A 21,399-nucleotide genomic window follows, 5' to 3' on the forward strand; every position below is an offset into this window, starting at 1 on the left:
TTTCTATACATGGTCAGAAACTACTGGTTTGTATTATTTTTATTTTTTTTAAACTATAATTTCATTTTCAGAACTAAAACACTTTCTGCCATTTAAGGAAATCCCAGTGAGCTATGATCTACTTACACACTTTGGGTTCAGTTACATGCAACCATTCATCTTTATAAATAACTTTACCAAAACATTATTTATTGAGCATTCCAAATTTCTGTACTACAGATTGGCAAAGAGAAAAAATGATGTTATAAAACAGAGGGGAAAAAAAACAACTCACTGTTATTTGAAACCAGTACTAAGATGACATAAACAGACATTCTTTTCAAGTTCACACCAGAATCCTTATTCATTAGCAATAAAATGAGGTCTTCAAACAATGCAGAGGTACACAAAGTTTGTTGACAATAAACTGAAACCAGAAAATAAAAACCATTAAGTCCTAAAGCAAGACATTCATAATCCTAAATTATTTTTGTAATACAGTAACTAGACTCTCAGTTGCATCCAATATGTGGTGAGTGGAGACAAAACATGACTATAGTGACTGAGGGCTTCCCCCTGTAGTCAGTTGTAAACCAACCAGTACCTAGGCAAACTTTGGAATAATCTATGAGTCATTTAACACTTGCTGCTGAGGAAGAGTAGTAGTACAGCTGTCTGGTATCATAAACACATGCTATTTACACAAATCAGCAAGGTGCTTCTCCAAATCTGGGGATGGACAGTAAAGCAAGCAGTAGCACCTTTACCGTCCCTCACTTGAGCTGATAATCTTGTAATCTGATTTTTTGAGAGAAAAAAATAATGGAGACAAAGCAAAAGTAGTAACATGGGATCATAACTCACTCAGAAAGAACAAATAATATCACTTATTATTACCATTACTCTCTATTATAATTCCTAATGTAAACAAAGCTGCTTCCTTTACTATGCAATGAACACTTGACTTTGCAAGATCATTTATAAACATCAAACCACCAATTTCTCGAAAATATTCACTTGCTTCACCTATAACAGAAAAAAAAGAACAAAAGTTAAACTTTTGCTTTTGTTTCTCTGTAAAATGAAAACCTTCCAAGATTTTATAACTTCTCAAGCCTTACATCCTTTAGATAATTTTTTTTACAGTGACAACCAGCTTCTTAACATATATTGCAAACAGAAAATTGTGTTGTTTCTAGGGAAAAATGCTTCTTACTGTTTTGTTGACAAATTGAATAAATAGTGATCAAAGCCTCTTTCTGAGATACAGGGCAGTCCATCTGGTATTTAAGGCATTCAAGGAGTAAGTTCAGATCTGTTTTCATATCTAAGAACAAACACAGAAAAACTTCATGTAAGTTTTCTTTATATTAATCTATTTAGTATTACAATAAACCTGCCCAAAAATGTAGTATATCTATGTATTTACAGGAAAAAAAAAGGTGAGCAAAAATGCAGCTATGCCACTTCTATCCACTTTTAAATAACAAACATACTTAACCTAAAAATATTCCTCTCCATAGTTTATTTGACCATGATTTCCTTTGCTAAAGTAATAGCCCCCTTTTAATATTTCTTTCATTACTAGTAACTGTTAGTAAATGTGATGCAAATTACTAAACATTAAATTCACAGTTGCAAGGTGCATTAAGTGTATTTAAGTGAATAATACAGAACCATGAAAATACAACTGAAAATCTACAGAGTGAATAGGGAAAGAATCCAACAAAGCAAGGCTTCCTATGTGATATTTAGTTAGAGAACACTTAATCACTTACCATAGCAGCTAAAATCTTGAATCAGGTTGTTAGGTTAGCAAGTTAACACAAAGCATTTTCGGGGCACCTACATACAACCCTAGGTAAGTAAACCACTTTGAAAATCTGTTTCTTACTCTTTGGGGTATAATAAAAATACTTATTTGATAATTATTTGCAACAGTAACAGCAGATACTATATATATATTAAAAACTTGTAAGGTTTGGGGTTTCTTAAAGAAGTTAAAATACAATAAAAATATGGGTAAATATTAGCAAAAAAGGTGACTTTGTGGTGGTGGTATTTACTATTTGAAGGTTTGTAATTAGATTTGTCCTTTAGCTATCCAATACAGAATCCACAAACTTGGCAACAAGGAAAGTGAAGATTTCCCCAACAACTCACCACCCCATGACAGACCTATGACAGTCTAATAAAACTTTGTAAAATTGATGCAGATGATAAATGAAAATTACATTAGGTATCTTACCACACTGTTTTTTCTGCACCTTTTGATTTTCCATTTTTGGTTGTATCCCTTTTCTTGTTCTACAATAGCAAGGAAAAAGTGTTTTCTTTTCTGTTTAGATTAGCAGTGTTTGTAAGACCATATGCAGTATAAATGAAATAATTTTTCTTAAAATATACTCCAATTTTCTGGTTTTACACTATCATCTGACACACACACAGAGTTTAATATGCTCTTGCATGGCAAAGATTTTCTTTGGAAATACAGTATTTATAGTTACACTGCATTTTTAACTACTGTGGTGTTATGTTTTGAAAGCTTAACATCTTGCAAAAATCAGATGATTCCATGCTACCACTGTGTGGCACCAAAACCATCTCTGTCATTAAAAATATACCTAGCTCTGTGTCATTTATTACAATAAATCTGATCCAATTTACCTTACAATAGGTTGCCAACTCTATCATCAGCCAACAACTAGCAGTAAGACCATCAAGTAATGTTATGTGGGGATCAAGTGTGCCTGACATCCACTACAAAACATTCAACCTCCTACTGCTACTCAGTGAGCCACTAAACCATTACTATGTTGTTTTATCGGTATTGATTAAAACCAAAGACAATAAGCATGAACAGAGATGTTATTTCTTAAACTAAGAATTTATTTTAGTTCACCAAAGAAATTATCACATTACGTGAACCATATAAACCAGAAAAACCCACAGCATTGATTCTACATAAACCTAATGTGCCAGCATCTGAGAGTTAGCTGAGCAGCAGTCAGAATGAAATTCAGGTTTGGAACCAGAAAGATGGTCACTTAACCACACCCCAAGTCCCAAACACAAAGAAAGGTTGATGCAAGCATCACAGTAACCTATTTCAATCTCTCAAAAATTATTTAGCTCCAGGTAGAAACCTTATATCAGTGATAAATCCATGTTAATAATAAATTAGTTATCCTTCTGAAAGTAGAGCAAAGGCTCTAAGAAACATCAGTGTCATCTTAATGAAGACAGTCAGCCCTGCTTTCCATTTAGGGTTACTGATTGCTGCCATTCCTTTGCTGCTTCCATTAGTTCATATGCTCCATACACAACCTTACAGTAGCATTGGTGAAGCACATGTTTTGAGAGGAAAAGTTTAAAAGTTCATCTTCCTTTACCCTTTCAGAACTGATAACATACAGGCATTTCATTTTCTTGCAAATCTAACCCTGCCATAGTAGCAGAAAGCTTAGAAGACTTCCTCATCTCCTTTTGCCTCTACTGATACCACTCTGTTAGCCCAAGAGAAAACAAAAACTACCTACATACTCCTTAACAAAAGAAAAGCTGTAAAAATGAGCTCAGTTTGGAGCTAATTTCATTTCAGTAAAGTTTAATTAAATACACATTTACACAACTAAAGAGCCTTCAATAAAAGAAGCACAAGGTTTTTTAAACAGTATAGAAAAAAATGGCTTGACTTTAACTAGATCTTTTTCTTTTCCAACATACAGAAGGTACACAAAATAATACTTACAAGCCAGCCTACATTAAAATGCAAATAGCTCAACTCTGTTGTGGCATCACAGGGCAAAGATGGAAAGATGAGTAACAGGATTTGCTGCAACAGACTTCTGGCAGATGTTGCATATAAAAGAAAACAGATTACCTCTTCCCCTCCAGTAACATCCCTTCAAGCCTCAAAAAAACTCTCTTAAAAAAAAAAAAGTACAGATATATTAATCTGTTTATTCAGCAGCATTAGAGCACACAGCTTGAACATGCAGAAAGACCGACACAGGAGGTTAGGGAGTTCACATGGAGGCTGATGGGGACATCCCCAGTCAGTCAAGGCCTGGGCTGCTTCACTCATCCCCGTGCAGCCCCACCAGGACAGAAACAGCCAGTCTCGGGGGTCTTTTTCCTTTTTAAAACCCAGTGGTCAAATCCTGTACACTGGAAGAAGTCCAGATTGTTGGTGTCCCGTGGAAATCAAAATTCACACCAGCAGCTGAGGAAGCATCTGCTAACTTTTGAGAAACACTGTCCAGCGTTAACAGAGCTTTGAAGTCCTCCAGTGCTATTTTAGCATTCATCCCAAACCTTCTCCCTCTCAAAAGAGCCGTGTATGATTTATAGCTCGTCAGAGTTCGACTTTGAAGTAGAAGTCTTAACAAGTACTCCAGATCATCCCAAATATAAAAAGAACAGAGAGATTTGTAAAAAACAAAAAAAAAAAAAAAAAAAAAAGAGGGGGGACCAAGAGTCTAAAGATGAAACAGCAAAAGCATTCTTCTGCCAGAGCTTTCGGGAGGGGTGGGGAGTACCAGGAGGATCGGAAATAGGGCTCTGTTTAGCTACCTGTTGATCCAGCAGCGGGAGCGGTTCTGGTCAGCCACCAAGGTGGCCCGGGCCTCCCCCCCCGCCGCGCCGGGCCGCCACCGCGGTACCGGGCCCTCTCCGCCGGCCTGAGGAGAGCGAGACGACGCCCCGCCGCCCTCAGCCGCGCGCCTTTCCCGCCCCGCCGCGGCGCGCGCGGGGCCCTCATCCGCTTCCCCCGGCCCCTCCGAGGAGTCACCTCAGGCAGCGCCCGGCGCCGCCAGCCGCGCCTCCTCTCGGCACCAGGAGACAGAGCCCTGCTAACCTTCTCCCAGCGCTGTGCCAGCCTTAGCGTGGCTCCAGGCCTAGGCTAGGGGGAAATCACTCGGGTTTCAACGCAGCTCGGTTTCCATACTCTGCGTTTTGGAAACTGCAACAACGCCACAAAACGCAGTTAGCTGTCACCTGACGTTTACCAGACACAAAGGGCGCAGGAAAAAGAATCTTTCACTAGATGAATACAGCTGAAAGAACCAGACTTTCAGGCACACAGTCCCTTTCCCTGATGTCGTTGAAATCAATAAGAAGTATTACAGCTTTCCCTAGCTCTTCTCACAGTTAGATCCCCACGCCATCATAGTTACATTAGCCTTTTTGAACCTGTTGCAAGTCCTCCCCCCTCGGTCTGAAGAGCAGCTTTTATTAAAAAAAATCCAGCTCTGCTGCAAACCAGGTAAGCCAATCTGTAAATGCAACTTACCATGCCAAAGAACAGCTGCTGCTTTTCTCTTTCAAAGGTGAAACAGAAAATTCTAGATTAAAAATATTTTTTCAGTATTTGGTATGATTTTATTTGTCCTCAGGAAAAAAAAAAAGATAAAATCGTTACAAATAAAATAACTTTAACTTGCAGGTAATACAGAACAGTCCAGTCAGTGGCAGACCACCACAGTATTTACAGGACACAGTGGCAGCGCCTGGTGGCAACAAATGCGAGATCGTTATCTTACAGCTGGAAAGTTGCTGAAGTCTGTGACATTCCACTGTAAATATAGGTGTTATTAAAAATTACAAACTGCCCTGTAATGACTTTGATAACCTCCTGTGCAGCAGCTCCTGTAAAAGAAAAAAAAAAAGTAAAACAGAAGGTAGTTAGCAGGTCATACCTAAAAACCAGTAAAAGAATGCTATTTATCTAGAACTCACTACACAGGAATTATTTCGGAAGCACCTGATACAAATCCTAGGAGGAAAAGATGCCTTTCAGTACTTCCCAGTATACACTTTGCTGTATACGCTTTCTCTCACTCTCTCTCTCCATGTACATACACACACACACAGAGTAAAAATGCGTGAGCAGACCCATGCAAGTTGTGACGTCTCTAAATGAAATTGAGAAGTTAAATTTTAAAAAATCACGTACAAACTGTAAAATAAATTGGTCACTTCACTATGATCCCTTTGTGTTCTTCTGTAGCATGAAATATTCTGTAATTTCTTCAGAAGATATCTTTACATATTTTTCTAAAGCACTGCAAATACCAAGGTTCGCTTAATCAGGAAAAAAATCCTACATCCACAGAGTATTTAATACAATTATCTTCAGCACTGCATGAAGCCAAATAAAGATAAGTGAATTGATACATCAATTTTGAGCATCCATTAAAACATATATTTAGTTTTAATAATGCCCACAGGTTGAATTAAGCAATCAAGGCTATTTATATTTAATAGATACTTAAGTGTATTGTGTTATTTTAAAGGAAGGTGTGTACTGTGTTAATTTTAATATTACTACAATTATTCCTTGCCCTTTTTTTTTTTTTAACTCAAAGCCTCTTTCAAGCATTTCATTTTTAAAGACACTTTTAAGCTACTAGAATTGATCTACTGAGATTATTTTTTAAGTTTATTTGCTTTCTTCTACTGACTCTAAACCCCTTACTGTGTCCACTTTTTCTATATACCATAGGAGGTCACATCTGGAGAATTAAGGGGGAGGATTTTGTTCTAATAGTATCTTTGACTACAGTCTGTGATGGGTCTTTGCTCTGACAATACAAAGTAATTAAAGCAGTGGAGATTTTGACTCAAGTATGCACTAGAGCAGGTTGGTTTGTTTGCATGGACCTTAGAAATACAGTGATATTCTTACCTCCCATGAAGGCAGCGATAGCATGTGGCTCAGCAGCTCCATAGCGACAACTGGATAGCAAAGTAACAGTTAGTATTTTCAGGTCAGTTTTACAGACAAAGCAATGCTTAAGATATAATACTTACAACTCATGAACATAGTCATCTTTCACCACTACAGACAACCCATGTTCTTGTAAGAAACCAGTAAGGCATGATTTTAGTTTTCCAATATCATCTTCTACCTGATAGTTGTAGACACCTGGAAAATTAAGTTAACCTGTTTCACCACAGAACTGTAACACCAAAGTTAATGGGTTCAAATGGCAGTGTAAGTATTTTACTTTTCTGAAAAGTTTCTAAGCCAATTAATATATTAAATTATTAATACTAGACTAATAATAATTGAATATTCTGTTGATGCCACTCCTGATAATGACAAATTACTGCACAGCTGAACTGATTCATAATCCATGCAACCCATTTCAGTGGTATCAATTCAGATATCAATCCTTAAGTTCCCAAAGAGAAAAAATTCTCACTTGAATTTTCACATTCTTAAAGTTGTATTAATATGGAAACTAACTACAACTAATTTGTAGTTTATATAGTAGTTGCTATATATATATATGTATATATATATATGTAGTTGCTATATTTGTAGCTTATAACTAGTATTATAGTAACTATTGGATCTTTGTATTTCTTTTGATGACATTAAGTAACTCTTGTATTAACATACCTGGGTATCTACCATGCTGCTTATAAAATCTGTCTACAGCCCGTAGCATCAAGTACAGCACTACTTCACTGTCTGGGTTGTCCATATAGGAAACTGAAAACAGGAAGAGAACTGGTTAGCTGGTACAGGTGAAATGGAAAAAGAAAGGTTCTGAATTAATTGAAATCAAGTTACTTCCCATGTGCTTAAACTGTAAAATGTGCAGTAAAAAGGAATATTAATGAAAACAACCTGCAACTGAGAATCTCAATTAGTCAACTGTCAGATACACAATTTTGACGCCAGAGTGTATGACAAAAACATATTGTATGTATTTGATATAAACTGTTCAGTGAAGATACTCAAGTTTCAACTCTGACCGCTGCTATAACATTAAATGGGATATTCCTTAGTTATAATTTTGTGATTTGAAATGCATGCTCCATATTTAACTGTAATGACTAACTATAAAACAGGTCTTAAATCCTTTTACAGCTCAGTAGTCCTTCTAAATACTAACTACTACTTAAATCACATTGCATAATACCAACTAATTCAACGAGCTTTCACTTAAATTATAAATATTAGATATGTATACACAAAATGTTTTCACTTTGTATATACTTTTTGTCCAAAACATTCAGAAGACTTGTATAAGCTTAATTTAAACAAACTTTGATTAAAAGTATTTCCAATTTTTTTCCCCCCTTTTAATTTATGCAGTTCAAAAAATAAAACGCAATATTAAATAACTAGTTTGCTAGTTCACATACTGAAAAGATAAGCTGAGAGGGGCCAAGACAATTATTCTCATATCTTTGGTCAGGTGAAAGCACCTTTCGAGTTCTGTCAGAAATAATTGAGGTACAGAAAGGAGAAATTTGAAGAAAGCTATGTTTTATTTATGTACTATCAAAAATAACATCTGCAAGAAAAAAACACCTGAAATATGCACCAATCTATACGGTCACTTTTGACCTTTCAAAATCAAATTGAATTCAACAGTCAAGACTTAAAAAAACCCCATACTTCTAGTTGATGCCAAATTATTAAACTGCATAGTTGATGCCAAATTATTAAACTGCATAATGAACGTGTAACATATACTTCTTTTTGATCACAAAACCATTTCACATTGAAAATGCAATTAAAGTATGTGCCAAAAAGAAGTACTTACTGATTTCATCCTTGTTGAAAGTGTTTAAACCATATTCTTCAGACAGAGATCTACATCGTACTACTCGGAGGAAAGCTGAGTTGCTGCCTAAGCAGAGGGGGCGGAAAGGAGAGCATTAGACCCACTTGAATGCATCACCAATTACTGTATCTTTGTAAGTCTGTATCTCTATTGTGTTAAACATGAAAGACTAAAACTTATCATAATTTCACAAACACTTTTCTGTTTCTTCCAGTAGCTTGCAGTAATAAAATCTACTGAACTACATTTAGGTCTATGATCACAAGTATTTTAGTGAAATACCTAATGCTTATTTACTTCTAGAATCTAAACACATCTGCCATGTTAACGTAACAGCTCACAACACGTGTAGCTCTTCTATACCAATTCATCAGTCATAGCCATCAACGTCATGTTTTCCTCTCCCATGTTGCAAATGAACACAGGTTCTTTTCATCTTCCACTACACCTACCGCTGTCTCGCATATCCTCAATTAATATTCTAACAGTATAGCTATGAGCGGGAAAAGGTTCTTCTCCAGTATTGCTGCTACGAAACAACCCAATGTGCAGTTACTACCTAGCACTCAAAAATGAGGAACTGTGAGGTTCTCAAAGCTCCCAGCAAACTGTATATCGACACAGGGGGAGTGTGCTCTTAGATACATGCTTACAGGAAAATTTTCCAGTTGCAGGAGACTTAGCCAGGCTGCTATGTGGACATGTATACATACCAAGAACAGACACAACCTAAAATGCCATCAACAGTACTACTCACTGCATCACTGTTTTACCTTTTCAGACTACCAGAAGTTTACAGAGCCTGCACTCTTAAGTCAGTATCACAGAATGGGCAAGGGTGATTAAGTACTAATCACAGAAAGTAGAGGACATATGCTACCTGTTCTTTGGACCTGAAAAAATACCATCTTTTAAAAGCCAAGCTTTAGAAACTCACTATTGAGAGATGCTGAACATCTGTTACTTCTACTGAAGATGAGAGATGCAACTGCTAAGCACTTACTTGAAAAATACAAATATTGAGTTACTGATTAATAACTACATTATCATTCAACAGTTTTTGATTATTTGATCATTTGCATAAACACAGCAACAGAATCCAACCATACTCACAAAGCAATTTTAATTCTCTCTCTGAAATAGATTCGGGTGCCTAAAAGAAAGAATATACTCATTCCAGTACATACAATGACCAGAGAATTTGTATTTTCAGAGATACCCTATATTCATTGTGAAATAACTAGTTGTTCTTGTAAAAAAAAAAAAAAAAAAAGTATCTTAAATTGTAAATAATATATCCCTGTATGCCTTTTACTTTTATATGACCAAACCAAGTGATAAATAAAACAGACTACACATACTAAATTTCATTAGAATTTACTTAAGCCTTTTGAAGAGAATGAGGTAATTAAGCCTTCTCTTTTCACATCTGTCTCCTGTGACTTATTTCTGTACAGAATGTCAGGGTAAAAATATTTCTATCTTGTCAGAATGGCTGTACATTTGCAATTACCTTGCCTAGGGATTGTAACAATTTAGCAGCATGGTTACCCACAGCAGCAATATCCTTCTTTGCTTTTTCACGGTACCTGTTAATAATAAAGAAGTCTTAATAATCATAACTGTGAAGTTGGCTTTATGCTAAGACCATTGCTTTTTGTTTCATATTATAAAGACAAAATACAAGCCACATTAATGGAAGTGAGCTACCTCAAGGCCATGAATGCACTTACAAACTCCCTGCATGACTGTTTGGCATGCCTGAGCTGTTTGCTAAATCTGTGGCTTAGAAACCGGTTAAAATTAAAATGAATAGTACTACAAACAGTCAGAGGAAGAATATTAAGTAGTTTCAGAACAGCTATATGTCCTTCATTGGGCTTCTAATATTTCATTAATTTCTGTATTTTAAAATTTGTAGCCATAGTATATTAGTTCCATTAAGACCTATGACAATGCAAACATCTCAACAACACAGTATTTAATAAAATTCAATTTAAGAGCTCATTTTAAGGAACTGTAATTGTTTTATCTGCAAATTAAAACCCTATAATGCTTATTGGAATTGAGAACTGAAGTACATAATGATCTGGCAATTCAGGACTGATGCTTATAGAAATCAGACTTACAAATTAGGGTATCTCTGCAAATTCAAGCAATTATGGTTTCATTTAGCAAAATAATGATACAAGTTCTTGGCTTTACTGTCATTATACAAAGTAAGTTCCATAAAGCACTAGCAATCAATTATTTTAGACATGTAACAGATTCGTACTTCTATATCCATCTTTTTAATGCTATTGTCACAGATCTGAGGAATGCACTTCTAAAATTACAGATTTCATTTTGATTAGTAAACACTATTAAGGCACATAATTTTTCTAGCAGAGGCTGTGTTCCAGAATCTATGGAGAAAATCGAAATCTATTAGAAAGAATACTTTCCTGTTTGAACAATTCAACAATACAATTGCACAGACAATAAATTTAAGTCTTCTGCAAGACACTGCTTCATTTTAAAGATAAAAAAAAAGGGAGGAAGAAGCAACCAACCAACTGCAAAGAAAATGTGGTAACATTCTAAGAAAGTCTTTTTGGCCCAACAATTTGCATCATGTCCAGGATGCACAGGAATAGTACATTCATGTTGAGGATACGTGCATTCAAAGATGGCCTTCCTAAAATCTCAATCCACACTGATGCTGTTTAGAATTTGCAGTTAATGTTTATTCACACCTTTCCTTATCCACCAAGCAATCCCTTCAAAGGGCATTAATTAGAATTAAGTATTTAGAATTAAATATCTAGGAAACCAGAATTTCTGTAACCAAGTTGACATACATATTGAGGAGAAAAACCAAATGCTATGTTTAGGCAACAATTTGCTTTGGACAGCAGTAGCTGGGCTATGGGATCTACTGTCTATAGGAAGGTCTTTACTAGATCTGAAACGAAGAAATCACTCGCTACCCAGCCTCAGGAAACTGGGATGCACTGAAGGCTTAGGCACCGGTTCCAAACAGCAGATAGCATCTATACAGGGATCAGATAGTCCCAGGCTGCCGTGCTTCCCACACCCCTCCTCACCCCAGTCCCACATACACCCTCTTTTTTTTTTTTAAATACAGCAATTCATGCACTTTGTGAGGTCTGAAGTCAACACCATTTACTATCATTAGTAACTATTAAAGAAAAAATTGTATACTTACACATTTTGCAATTTGATAAATTTATTGGAATCTGCTATCATATCAGGAATAGTGCCCCGGACAGGCAAGCTTCCTTGCCCCTCATTTGCCACAAATTCCTTTACAGCTCGAGCCAAAATCCAGAAGGAGGGTGACTGCAAATGCACAAGAGACAGTCATGTACACAAATGTTATTTATAATGCTTTTCCTACATTTAAGCCTTACCTTTAATTACTTGTTACCTGCTCCGTGAGATTTATGCAGCAATCATCATTAAAAATCTCTTCAATGCATTTTGGAATCTACAAAAAAAATAAACTGGGTTTATATTTACTTGACTTTTGATTTCTTGATCTCAACACTCGTTACATAAGGGAGCCAACTCTAAGCGACCTGAGTTTCATACCAAAATCTCTTCTGAATCATACATAGTCAGTGCTTCTCATATTTCAAACATTAGCCCTGCCTGAGAACAAGGCACGTGTTTCTGATCAAGATGAATGTTACTAACAAAATCTCACCTTATTTCCATCTTCTACATGGAAGACTTAAAAAAAACTTGCATCAGCAAAAGGTACTACCGGTCCCAGCTACCCATCCTACCTGCCAGAGGCAGAGGAGCAAAAAGGCTGGGGAGGTGAAGAGGGGCTGCAAAAGTGAGTGTTTTGACTCATCAACTGCTGCAGTTCAGTCTGGCTCATAATCTGAAATAAATCACTAATAGCCTAGGACACAGCTTGTAGTGGCACAGATGTAAGCACGAAGTTTTACCTGCTGCTTTCTTCGGAGATTTAACGTGACTGTCCGAACAAGGATCAGCACAGTTCAAATAAAAATGGAATGTAGCTTTTGCAATTTACCATGGGCAAGAGATAAAGAAAATCAGAGGTCAATTCTAAGCTGTGAGTTACTACTTCAGGATTATTTAAAAACAATGAAAACTTCCCTTTTAATGTTTTTAAGCTTGATCAGTCTATGAAAGGAATTTCATAACGTGTTTCTTCAAGAGGAAAGCTCTGAATTTGCCGAGTCAAAAGTCCCTTGCAGCACTTGATTTCTATACAGAATAAATACTATAGCGAGCAGCTTCAATATAGCACAACTTCAATAAATGCTTTCTGAGTCTCTCTCCTAGCAATGTATTTAAATCAGACATCATCCACACCAGCGACTGCAAATTCTTTATAATTGTACCAAGCACTTTACAGTTCAATCTGTCAAAGAAAATCTGATAAAGTCTAAGACAGGAATACACTACTAATGAACCCTGGTTACTGAGTCATTCTATACTTGAATTCAAGTCTTCAGGAAGGAAATGTAGCTTCCTTGCATGAGCAAGGAAATAAGAATTTCCATAAGTTACAGTGCCATCTAGTCTAGGTCTATTTTACTACATGATTTCAACTCTAAAAATTGTACTAATCCTGTTTAACCTAAATATAAATGTTGCAAATGGAATTCCTGTCCTAAAAGTGCATAGTATGTTTTGAAAAAAAATGAGGTAGTTAAACACTTATATGACAAAACTGAAGAAACTTCATTTTACCTCTGTGGTATTTAATGCTGTGTTCACATTTTTTATAGCTTCTTCAAAGTTTTCCTCATCTTCTGGGGTCCCATTTTCATTCTTTAAAATACCTTATTAAAAAAAAATTTAAAATACACAATCCTCTGAATTACATCTCATCATTTACATCTTACCAACAGAGCAGACTGGCTTTGGATGTATTTGTGGCATAATAACTAATCAGCAAAAAACTGAATTACCAGTAAGACCTACTGATAAAACTAACTACATACACATTCTGCATATGATGAATTTTCCCGTGATGTTTAAACAGAAGTTATTCATCTCAAAAATACCAGTTTATTTGTGTGAGAAAGAGAGTAAAGTTTCATAATCACTAAATTAACGTAGATGGTGGTAAATACACAATTCAACTCTCCTTCCCATCCCCAGTCATGCTGTGTTGTTTTTTCATCAGATTTGGCAAACACTTATGAACCCACACAGCAAGCTAGACCAAGAAATGGACTCTGCTAAAAACCTAGCTTAACCAAAGCTAATTACTACAGATCAGATCAGTTCTGTAGCCCAACCTGGGGATGACACAATCACTCAGCGATTTGCACACACGCCAGCTTTAAATGAGGAAATGCCAAAAATCCAGTTAATGTTTTTATTCTACAATCATTTAAGATAATAAAAACGCCTCACTTTCAGCACCCACAAAAGGTATTAGATTGAAGCATCTGCAAAAATGAAGTCTGCTCACATACTGGTTATGGTGTATTCAATAGATACATAATCTTTCTCTCTAAACTAGTTACTTAGAGCTGCAATGATTAACAACAGTTTGGTGGGTCAAATGACCAACCAAATACTTGCAGTTTTCAATCACCTGCTTTCTGCTTTGCCACATCTTCCGTATTAAATAAACATTTTCCACAGGATTTTCTCTTAAGGCCTCTTCTCCCACCCAAATCAAAACATATTCTTGATCTTACACAGCAAACAGTAAGAAACTGCCAAACTGCATTTATAAGCAAATCTGGGATCTTAAGATCCAGCTGTATAAAACAATGACTTAGCAGAAGAACCGTACTGTATATGGCCGCAGATTTTCATAAATAAACGCTGAGAGAACTTCTGATTATTTTCCAGACATTGCCTTATATGTTTCTGCCAGTATGAATAAATGACTCCTAGGACATATATTACCTTGCCGAATCAGTTGTCTGAAGGCTTCTTTTTCTTTGTAACTCTTAGGCAACTGATCACTTTTCTAAATTTAAAAACACAAAAACATTTTGTCTTTAAAATATCTACTACTAACCTCATTGTGTTCAGACTGCTGAACTCTAGAATTTGTCATTGTTCACATACATTCACTTGTATTTCAATTAGTAATTTTTTTTAATGATTCCACCTTGTCTTCCTTCTTACACTGCCAAAATAATAATCTAGTTTAGAAAAGACATATCTAAAGTAATAATAATAACAACAGACTGATGACTTAGCCAGTTTGGAATATACCTCGTTGAACCATTTTGTTAGATACTTGGCTACAATCACAATCCATGGAGTGTGGCTATGGTCCTGTAATTGAACAGAAGAGAAATCTTTGTCAAGTTGTGAAAAAATAAAAATGGGAGACAAATTAAAAACCTATTTCAAAAATGTAAACTGCTAACATCCTTTCCACTGTTGTAAAAACACAGGACATGTTCCAGATTTTGATTCAGAAATAATATTCACTAACTACTATAAAACAAATCATTAAATTATTATTCCTTTACTAAAAGAAGGGTGGCTGAGCCAAGTTCTCCAATGTTTGTCTGGAGCAGAACCTAAGTTATGCACAAATATCCACACTGCAAAACTCTGCAGCAGTAGGTCATCATAAAAAAAAAAAAAAAAAAAGAGGGGTGGGGGGTTAGAAGGAATCAATCCAACAAAACATCAAGTCATCCAAGAATATTCCTTACCTCAAGACCCCCACTTGCTTAAGATTTAAATACAGACTGTAACATTTGGGGCAGAGGCCAAAAATAGTACCTCATGACTGATTCTACAGTTACCTCTGCTCAGATGAGACTTGGCACCAAAAAAAGTCATCTGCCAAGAGTAATTTTCATAGAATCCCTGTTCTATGTCTGCTTCCGTCTTAGAGCACATAGTGCAAACCACATACCAACCTTTTTGTCCATATGATCCAAGTCATAAGACTGAACATGTTCCCTCAGCTCTGGAAACGGTTTGTCCAGTCTCAGATCTTCTAACATATTGTCAGGATGAGATTCAACAACTGCGGAAAAAAATTACACAATGCATTTCACAGTTTTATGTCCGGCCTTCAAAACAGAGTTATACATCAAATGCAGTGCATCACCTGCTCAATTAACTGCTTAATTCTCAAAATTAGTGTTTTGTGTAAGTCAGCTTTAAAGTCAGGATAATCTCCAATTTTACTATTTGTTGCAGTCCATAATTTCTACAGATTCCTCAGAGAATGCTCGTGGTGATGAACTGCAAACCATGTTAAGACTTAACAAATACCAAATACATCACCAGATTAAAACAAATAAATAAATAAAAATCAAAGTGACATTACATACTGAAGCTTTAAACTTTTTAGAAAGGTCTTTATCTCAGAAAACCATCTAACCTGTATGTTCTTTAATAATGACTCTCATATAACCAACCAGTCCATAAGTCCTGCAGACCAGAAGAGGAACATTAGAATTCCAGAGAAGTTCAGCCAAGCGCAGCAACGTACTGTAAGGGAAAACATTTAATTTTTTTTCAGATGTACAAGAGGACAACAGTTAACTAAACTATAAAGTTAACTCTCGTACAAGTCACTTGTGAAAGGGAAGTTTTCTATGAGAGAAGTCTAGTATTATGATTCTAAGCACATATAAGGTGATTAATTTTATACATTAATTTACACTAGGTTAGAAATAGATTTATCCGTTAGCTTACTTCTATTTAACTCCATCCTCCCAAATGCTCCAAATATCAATTAAACAAAAAACTTCAATGAGTTGTGAAAGAAAGAAAAAAAGAATTAGATCTGTATGTTGCACAAACATAACTTCCAGTAGGGGCAATTCCAGTCAGAGGTTTTTGAATAGCACGTAAGAAATTCTCTTTATTCACAAATGCGCCTGCAAGGCAATCACCACTTCAAAAAGGCAAGTTGGCTCTTATTTCTGCAAAAGACTGTATCTCTAGCTCCTCTGTAAGTAGGGGGAGGGAGAAAATATATAAAGTATGAACAACAGCCACTTCCTTACAAAAGCAAGATTTAACTATTCCTCTATCCAGCAACCTCTTGCCTCTGGGGAAGCAGCTTGTCTACTGAAACAGAAGCATGCTCTTCTCCCCCAAGTTTCTCAATACTCCGAGAGTTGACATTTTTCATCTGTACTATTTACTGGAACGCAGCATGCAAGAGGCCTCTCAGCAGGAAGAGGTTAAAAAAAAAATAATCAAGAACTTCTGGTCCTGACAAAGTTTATATGGGCAATACAATTACATCAGTGGGTAAAATGGAAAGAGCTATATAAAGGATAAAATACATTTGCAAAAATCTAAAGGTATCACAGACCAAAGAATACTTGTTACAGTGATTTTGGACCAGGAACAACTGTCACTACAAAAGGGTACTTGACACAGACAAATACACCTGGAGACAGCACTTAGGAGTCAGGCATGGATCTGAAAGAGATTTTAAACTATGTATTAATATATAATCAGGTCCATAGTAAAATGCCATCATTTACTGTAACCTTCCTTCACAATGACAGTTCTGTTTTGCATAAGTTTTCCTGCAAGAATATGCCTGCAGTTGAAACATGCTTTTACAACTGAATGAAAACAAACAAACAACTTTAGATGATTCTTTACCTTTCTGGTAGTTGCGTTGCAACCACCAAGTTAAACCGATTAAAAAAGGAAGGGTCATTGTCTAGAAGTTTTTCTGGACTCTAAATAGTAGGAAAAAAACAAAACGTCAGGAAACACTGTGAAAACTTCTGAATACACAGCAAGTCTGTTCAACATCCACTGTAAAGTGTTAAGTGAAAGCTATAAAATTATCATGAAGTTATAAAATCATGTTTAAAATACATAAATTGACTTTTTGCAAATAAGTTTAGATCTTCTTCCTCAAATGTCATTTTACCATGAAGCTACTCAAACTGCAACATTACAAAGACAACATATAGCTATTATTTCATACTTTTATCACATTGTGTAACAAGAAATGTACAACTAATTTAGGACAACAAACCTCTTCAACAAAGTGTCCAGAAACATCATTATTCAATTCTTGCAGGAGCTCAGTGGCACTCTGGGCACGATTCTGTTTCGGAACAATCAAAACAAAGTTTAACCTCTTGAAATGTAATTTATATAGTGTATCAGCACTACATATGCTACATGCTTAAAAAAGGAAAAAAAAAAAAAGAAAAAAAAAGGACTTCATCATAAGCTAGGATTTCTTATTCCAAGCCTTGCTTATCTGAAGAAAAATAAATCCCTTAACAGCAGGCACTTGTTTGAGACCATTTTTAGTGATATAATTTTTAAAACAAGAATCATGTGACAGCGGTTTATTAATTTCAAGGAGTCACCTATGCCTTTTGTACTCTCTTGTTTTTGTGATTCCCCCCATCCACGTCTCTACTCTTAGCTTTACTCCTTCAGCCACAATTCTCTTCCACCTTATCCTTCCAAAGATTTTCTTAACTATATCCTGTTCATTTTTTCCATTCAATCTTGCCAGAATTGAACTTATCTTCTCACTTATAAGCAACTAAAAAATAAGCATGGGGAATTTTGCCAAAGAATAATGAGATTTTAACCTATGCATACAAGTTTTTAGCATTACTCATAATACTACATTTGAGTATTTACTCAACACTTTCATGCTTTCAATACACCTAAAGTGCCATTTGTTATCTCCTTACCTGACCAATATGGCTTTTTTGTAGAAAGAAACTGAAAAGTAGACAAGGAAAAGAGTTACATGTGAAGTTTTATTTTGAAGAAAAACAACATTAAAGCTACATTTTGTAGTGCAGAATATGTTGCTGACTCTCATAAACAACAAACCAAGTTCCCCCTTAAATCTGCTTTTCTTCTCCCCACCACTGTTATAATTTTCCTCATGATCAGTTTCTGAAGGAAACTTTCCAATGCCTGAGCCACAAATCTGAAAAATAAGACAGACCAAACTCATCTAGAAGCCAGGATCACACTGCAGATTCTTTTTCACTAGGCTAATTAAAGTCCCATTAGTACTCATTTCTTCATGTAATGGAATATCTTTCGCCCTTATATAACCCCTTTAAGTAGACAGATATTTGTAGGTATCTACCTGAACCATAAGAGAAAGTGATCTCGAATTAGTAAACAAATTATTTTTTATAGTATTTGTAAAGTTTCTTATCCTTTCCCCTGCTGCACTCAGCCTTTCAAAGCTATGAAAGCTAATAAATGGCTACCAGTCACAGTTTCACAATGATAAATTAACAAAAATTGAGTTATTTTCATCACCAAAATTACAGAAAATACATTTAGCCATGCTAAAACACAAGCAAATCTTGCACTGTCATATCTCAAGATTACAGCAAACAAGTTATTTTTACATATTTTTATACTGAGTAGACTATTGTCTTTATAAACTTGATGCATGAAGCAAATAGGCCTGTAAGATACAGAAACAGCAACTAAAAAGACTATGTAAAATTTAGCAGCTAATATCAAAATGATTGTGCACGCTGTGTATGTCACAAACATCCAAAACCACAAAAGACTTGGAGAAACATATAGAGACTTTTAAAATTATTAAGAATTTTAGAGGATTTCTTCACAAGTATAGAGATGGAACTACTTATGAAACCCTGTTACTTCTCAATTTGTATCGGAAACTAGTAACAAACCTACTTATTTCCAACATCTTCTCCAGAGACCCGATTCCCATCGACAATTGTAAATGAACCAATACCTTGGGGGAAAAAAATTTACTATGAATAACTAGGCATTATGAAATTATCAGATACATTACAAAGAAAATACAGAAGACAGACGTACTCACCTGGTAGCACTAAGTTTTTGAGTATTTCAGTTCCTGTCGCTGTTGCGTTTATTACACAAACATGGGCAGATTCTAAAGCTTCTTGTCCATGATCACCCCACAATCTATATTGGGATGGAAACAGAAACATTCTGAAATTATTTCCTGTCAGGTTTTAAAGCCAATATAAAGAAACAAAAAAAAAAATTAAACAATCATAAATGGAGGCTAGCTTACTACTTCCCATTCACTGTTGAGAGGGCCTAAATAGCACTAACCAAAATGAGCTTTCCTTAAGAAAACTTACTGTGACAAACTTGAAACTTTCTAAAGAGCAACCCACTTTTACTGACATTTCATTTTCTCCATCTTTAGTCTCTACACCATATTAATGCGCACACCTTCTTCCTTTGTAACATATTTAACTTTTTAAAAATCAGCATGGATTGAAACACTCCTTACACAATCCTGAAACTGAATACTCTCTTTTTCGTAAGTTTTATTATAAATAATACATTTTTATACATTTATAATTTATAATACAATGCACTGAAACATACAAGCAGATGGGAATCAGTCTTGATGAGCTCGGTAATGTATTTAAGACACCTGTAAAATAACATTCAGGCCGAAATCGGGACTTGACTGTACTCAAACCACAAAGGCCCGGCTGACTTCACACGGGCACTGGTTTTACTCTCTTCAGCGGCAGAAAATAAAGTTACTGAAGAGACCCGCCAAAGCATTGTAACTACTACTTTCAAACGCATGCAAGCATGTGAAAATTAACCCGTGCCATACTCCAAACACCGGCTGGCTCCAGTACAAGCCGCCCTCCTCGCATTTTTAAGCTTCACTCTTTCCTGCCTTTCTCCCCTACGCCGGCACAAACACTCACGCAGCCGCTGGCCTGCCCCGAGAACCGACCGGCCCAGAACGGCCCGACCGGCTCGGGGACAGCCTCCTCCGCCCCAGGGGCTCCCCCCGTGCCCCACAGGCCGCGCCCCGGACGGCCGGAGCCCCGGGCGGGCGGGCCGTCCCTCTCCTCACAAGCGGCCGCGGAGGCGGCCTGTGGCTCGAACGGGCAATCAGAAGCCGCGGGACCGCCGGCTGCGGCCCCCGGCCCGGCCCGGCCCGCAGCGAGAGGCAGGGCAGGGCCCGGCGCCGCGACAGCCCGCTCTCCGCCCGGCCAGGACGACGGCGGCGACGGCCCCCCGCGGCTCGGGGCCGGGGCACGCCACAGACCCCCCCCGGCCCGGCGGTACCTCAGCTGCCGGTCGTATCTCTGCTCCTTCAGGCTGGCCCTGCCCGGCTGCGCCATTGCCGCGCGCTCCACCGCGACGGGCGCTGCGCAGGCGCGGGCGGGCACATGCGCGGGGGCGCCGGACGGCTGCGGGGAGGGCGGGGCCGCGGGCGGGGCCGCGGGCGGGGCCGCGGGCGGGGCCGCGGGCGGGGCCGCGGGCGGGGCCGCGGGCGGGGCCGCGGGCGGGGCCGCGGGCGGGGCCGCGGGCGGGGCCGTCTCCTCAGGGCCGGGAGCCGCCCGGGGGGCTGTGGCGCCGCGCCCCGAGCCCTTGCCTTGCCCGGGTCATCCCTGCGGGAGAGGGCCGGCGCCTCCTCGCCTTCCGTCGCGGCAGGCCCCGCGAAGAGCGTCCTGCGGCTGCCTGCTGCTCTCCGCTGGGCCCGGCCCGGCTGACCCGGGGTCCTGGGCCCGAGGCTTCCCGGCCGGTATCGGGGGCTACCTTAGGCTGGGCTGCGGGGCTGCAGGATTCGTCCCGCTTTTGTGAGTCGCGGGCGCTGCCTCTGTCTTGCGTAGATAGGTGAAAGCATTCCTTTGCTCTGACACGGAGATCTTGCCACATCCGACGGTCGGGCGATGAGAGGAGCTGCCGTCGTTGTTCAGTGGGGTTTGAGATGGCAATTTGGAAAACGGTAGAAAAAACCTGTGCTGACAAGGCAGGCCTTGATGTCTGGGGAACACTGAAGCTGATGGGAACCACGAGCGTAGAAACAGGATGCTCTTTTCTTCAGGTGCATGCTTCTAAAGACACCGTTCCCGGAATC

General features: G+C 37.9%; 2 protein-coding genes across 15 annotated transcripts in view; both read right to left on the minus strand.

The window, feature by feature from the left end:
- Window positions 1-5,362, minus strand: part of TERB1 (telomere repeat binding bouquet formation protein 1) — a 21,345-nt gene extending 15,983 nt beyond the window's left edge. For 10 of the 14 annotated variants that reach the window (XR_012652175.1, XR_012652176.1, XM_075040011.1 and 7 more), the window contains exons 1-4: window positions 2,228-5,143; window positions 1,196-1,306; window positions 877-1,005; window positions 275-406 (exon numbers count right to left, since the gene is read on the minus strand). Coding sequence is in view for 10 of the 14 variants with exons in the window: in XM_075040011.1 (XP_074896112.1) it covers window positions 275-406; window positions 877-1,005; window positions 1,196-1,306; window positions 2,228-2,261 (406 nt within the window). In the remaining 4 variants the exon portion in view is untranslated. Of the gene's footprint in view, window positions 1-274; window positions 407-876; window positions 1,006-1,195; window positions 1,307-2,227; window positions 5,144-5,272 lie in introns of those variants that run through there. The other 4 variants (XM_075040008.1, XM_075040012.1, XM_075040017.1 and 1 more) reach the window with 4 other exon arrangements.
- NAE1 (NEDD8 activating enzyme E1 subunit 1) lies at window positions 5,337-20,716 on the minus strand. Its single transcript, XM_075040021.1, has 20 exons — window positions 20,604-20,716; window positions 19,360-19,463; window positions 19,209-19,269; window positions 18,230-18,260; window positions 17,551-17,622; window positions 17,166-17,245; window positions 15,922-16,031; window positions 15,452-15,561; window positions 14,790-14,852; window positions 14,475-14,538; window positions 13,299-13,390; window positions 11,995-12,054; window positions 11,773-11,906; window positions 10,078-10,153; window positions 9,678-9,717; window positions 8,544-8,630; window positions 7,388-7,480; window positions 6,793-6,907; window positions 6,668-6,717; window positions 5,337-5,628 (listed from the first exon to the last, which is right to left on the minus strand). The coding sequence occupies exons 1-20, from the start codon at window positions 20,657-20,659 to the stop codon at window positions 5,519-5,521; spliced, it is 1,608 nt and encodes a 535-aa protein (XP_074896122.1). The 5' UTR covers window positions 20,660-20,716; the 3' UTR covers window positions 5,337-5,518.
- Between the last annotated feature and the right edge of the window lie 683 nt (window positions 20,717-21,399).

The sequence above is a fragment of the Buteo buteo genome, chromosome 11 (assembly GCF_964188355.1).
Source record: "Buteo buteo chromosome 11, bButBut1.hap1.1, whole genome shotgun sequence".
NCBI classification, from domain to species: domain Eukaryota; kingdom Metazoa; phylum Chordata; class Aves; order Accipitriformes; family Accipitridae; genus Buteo; species Buteo buteo.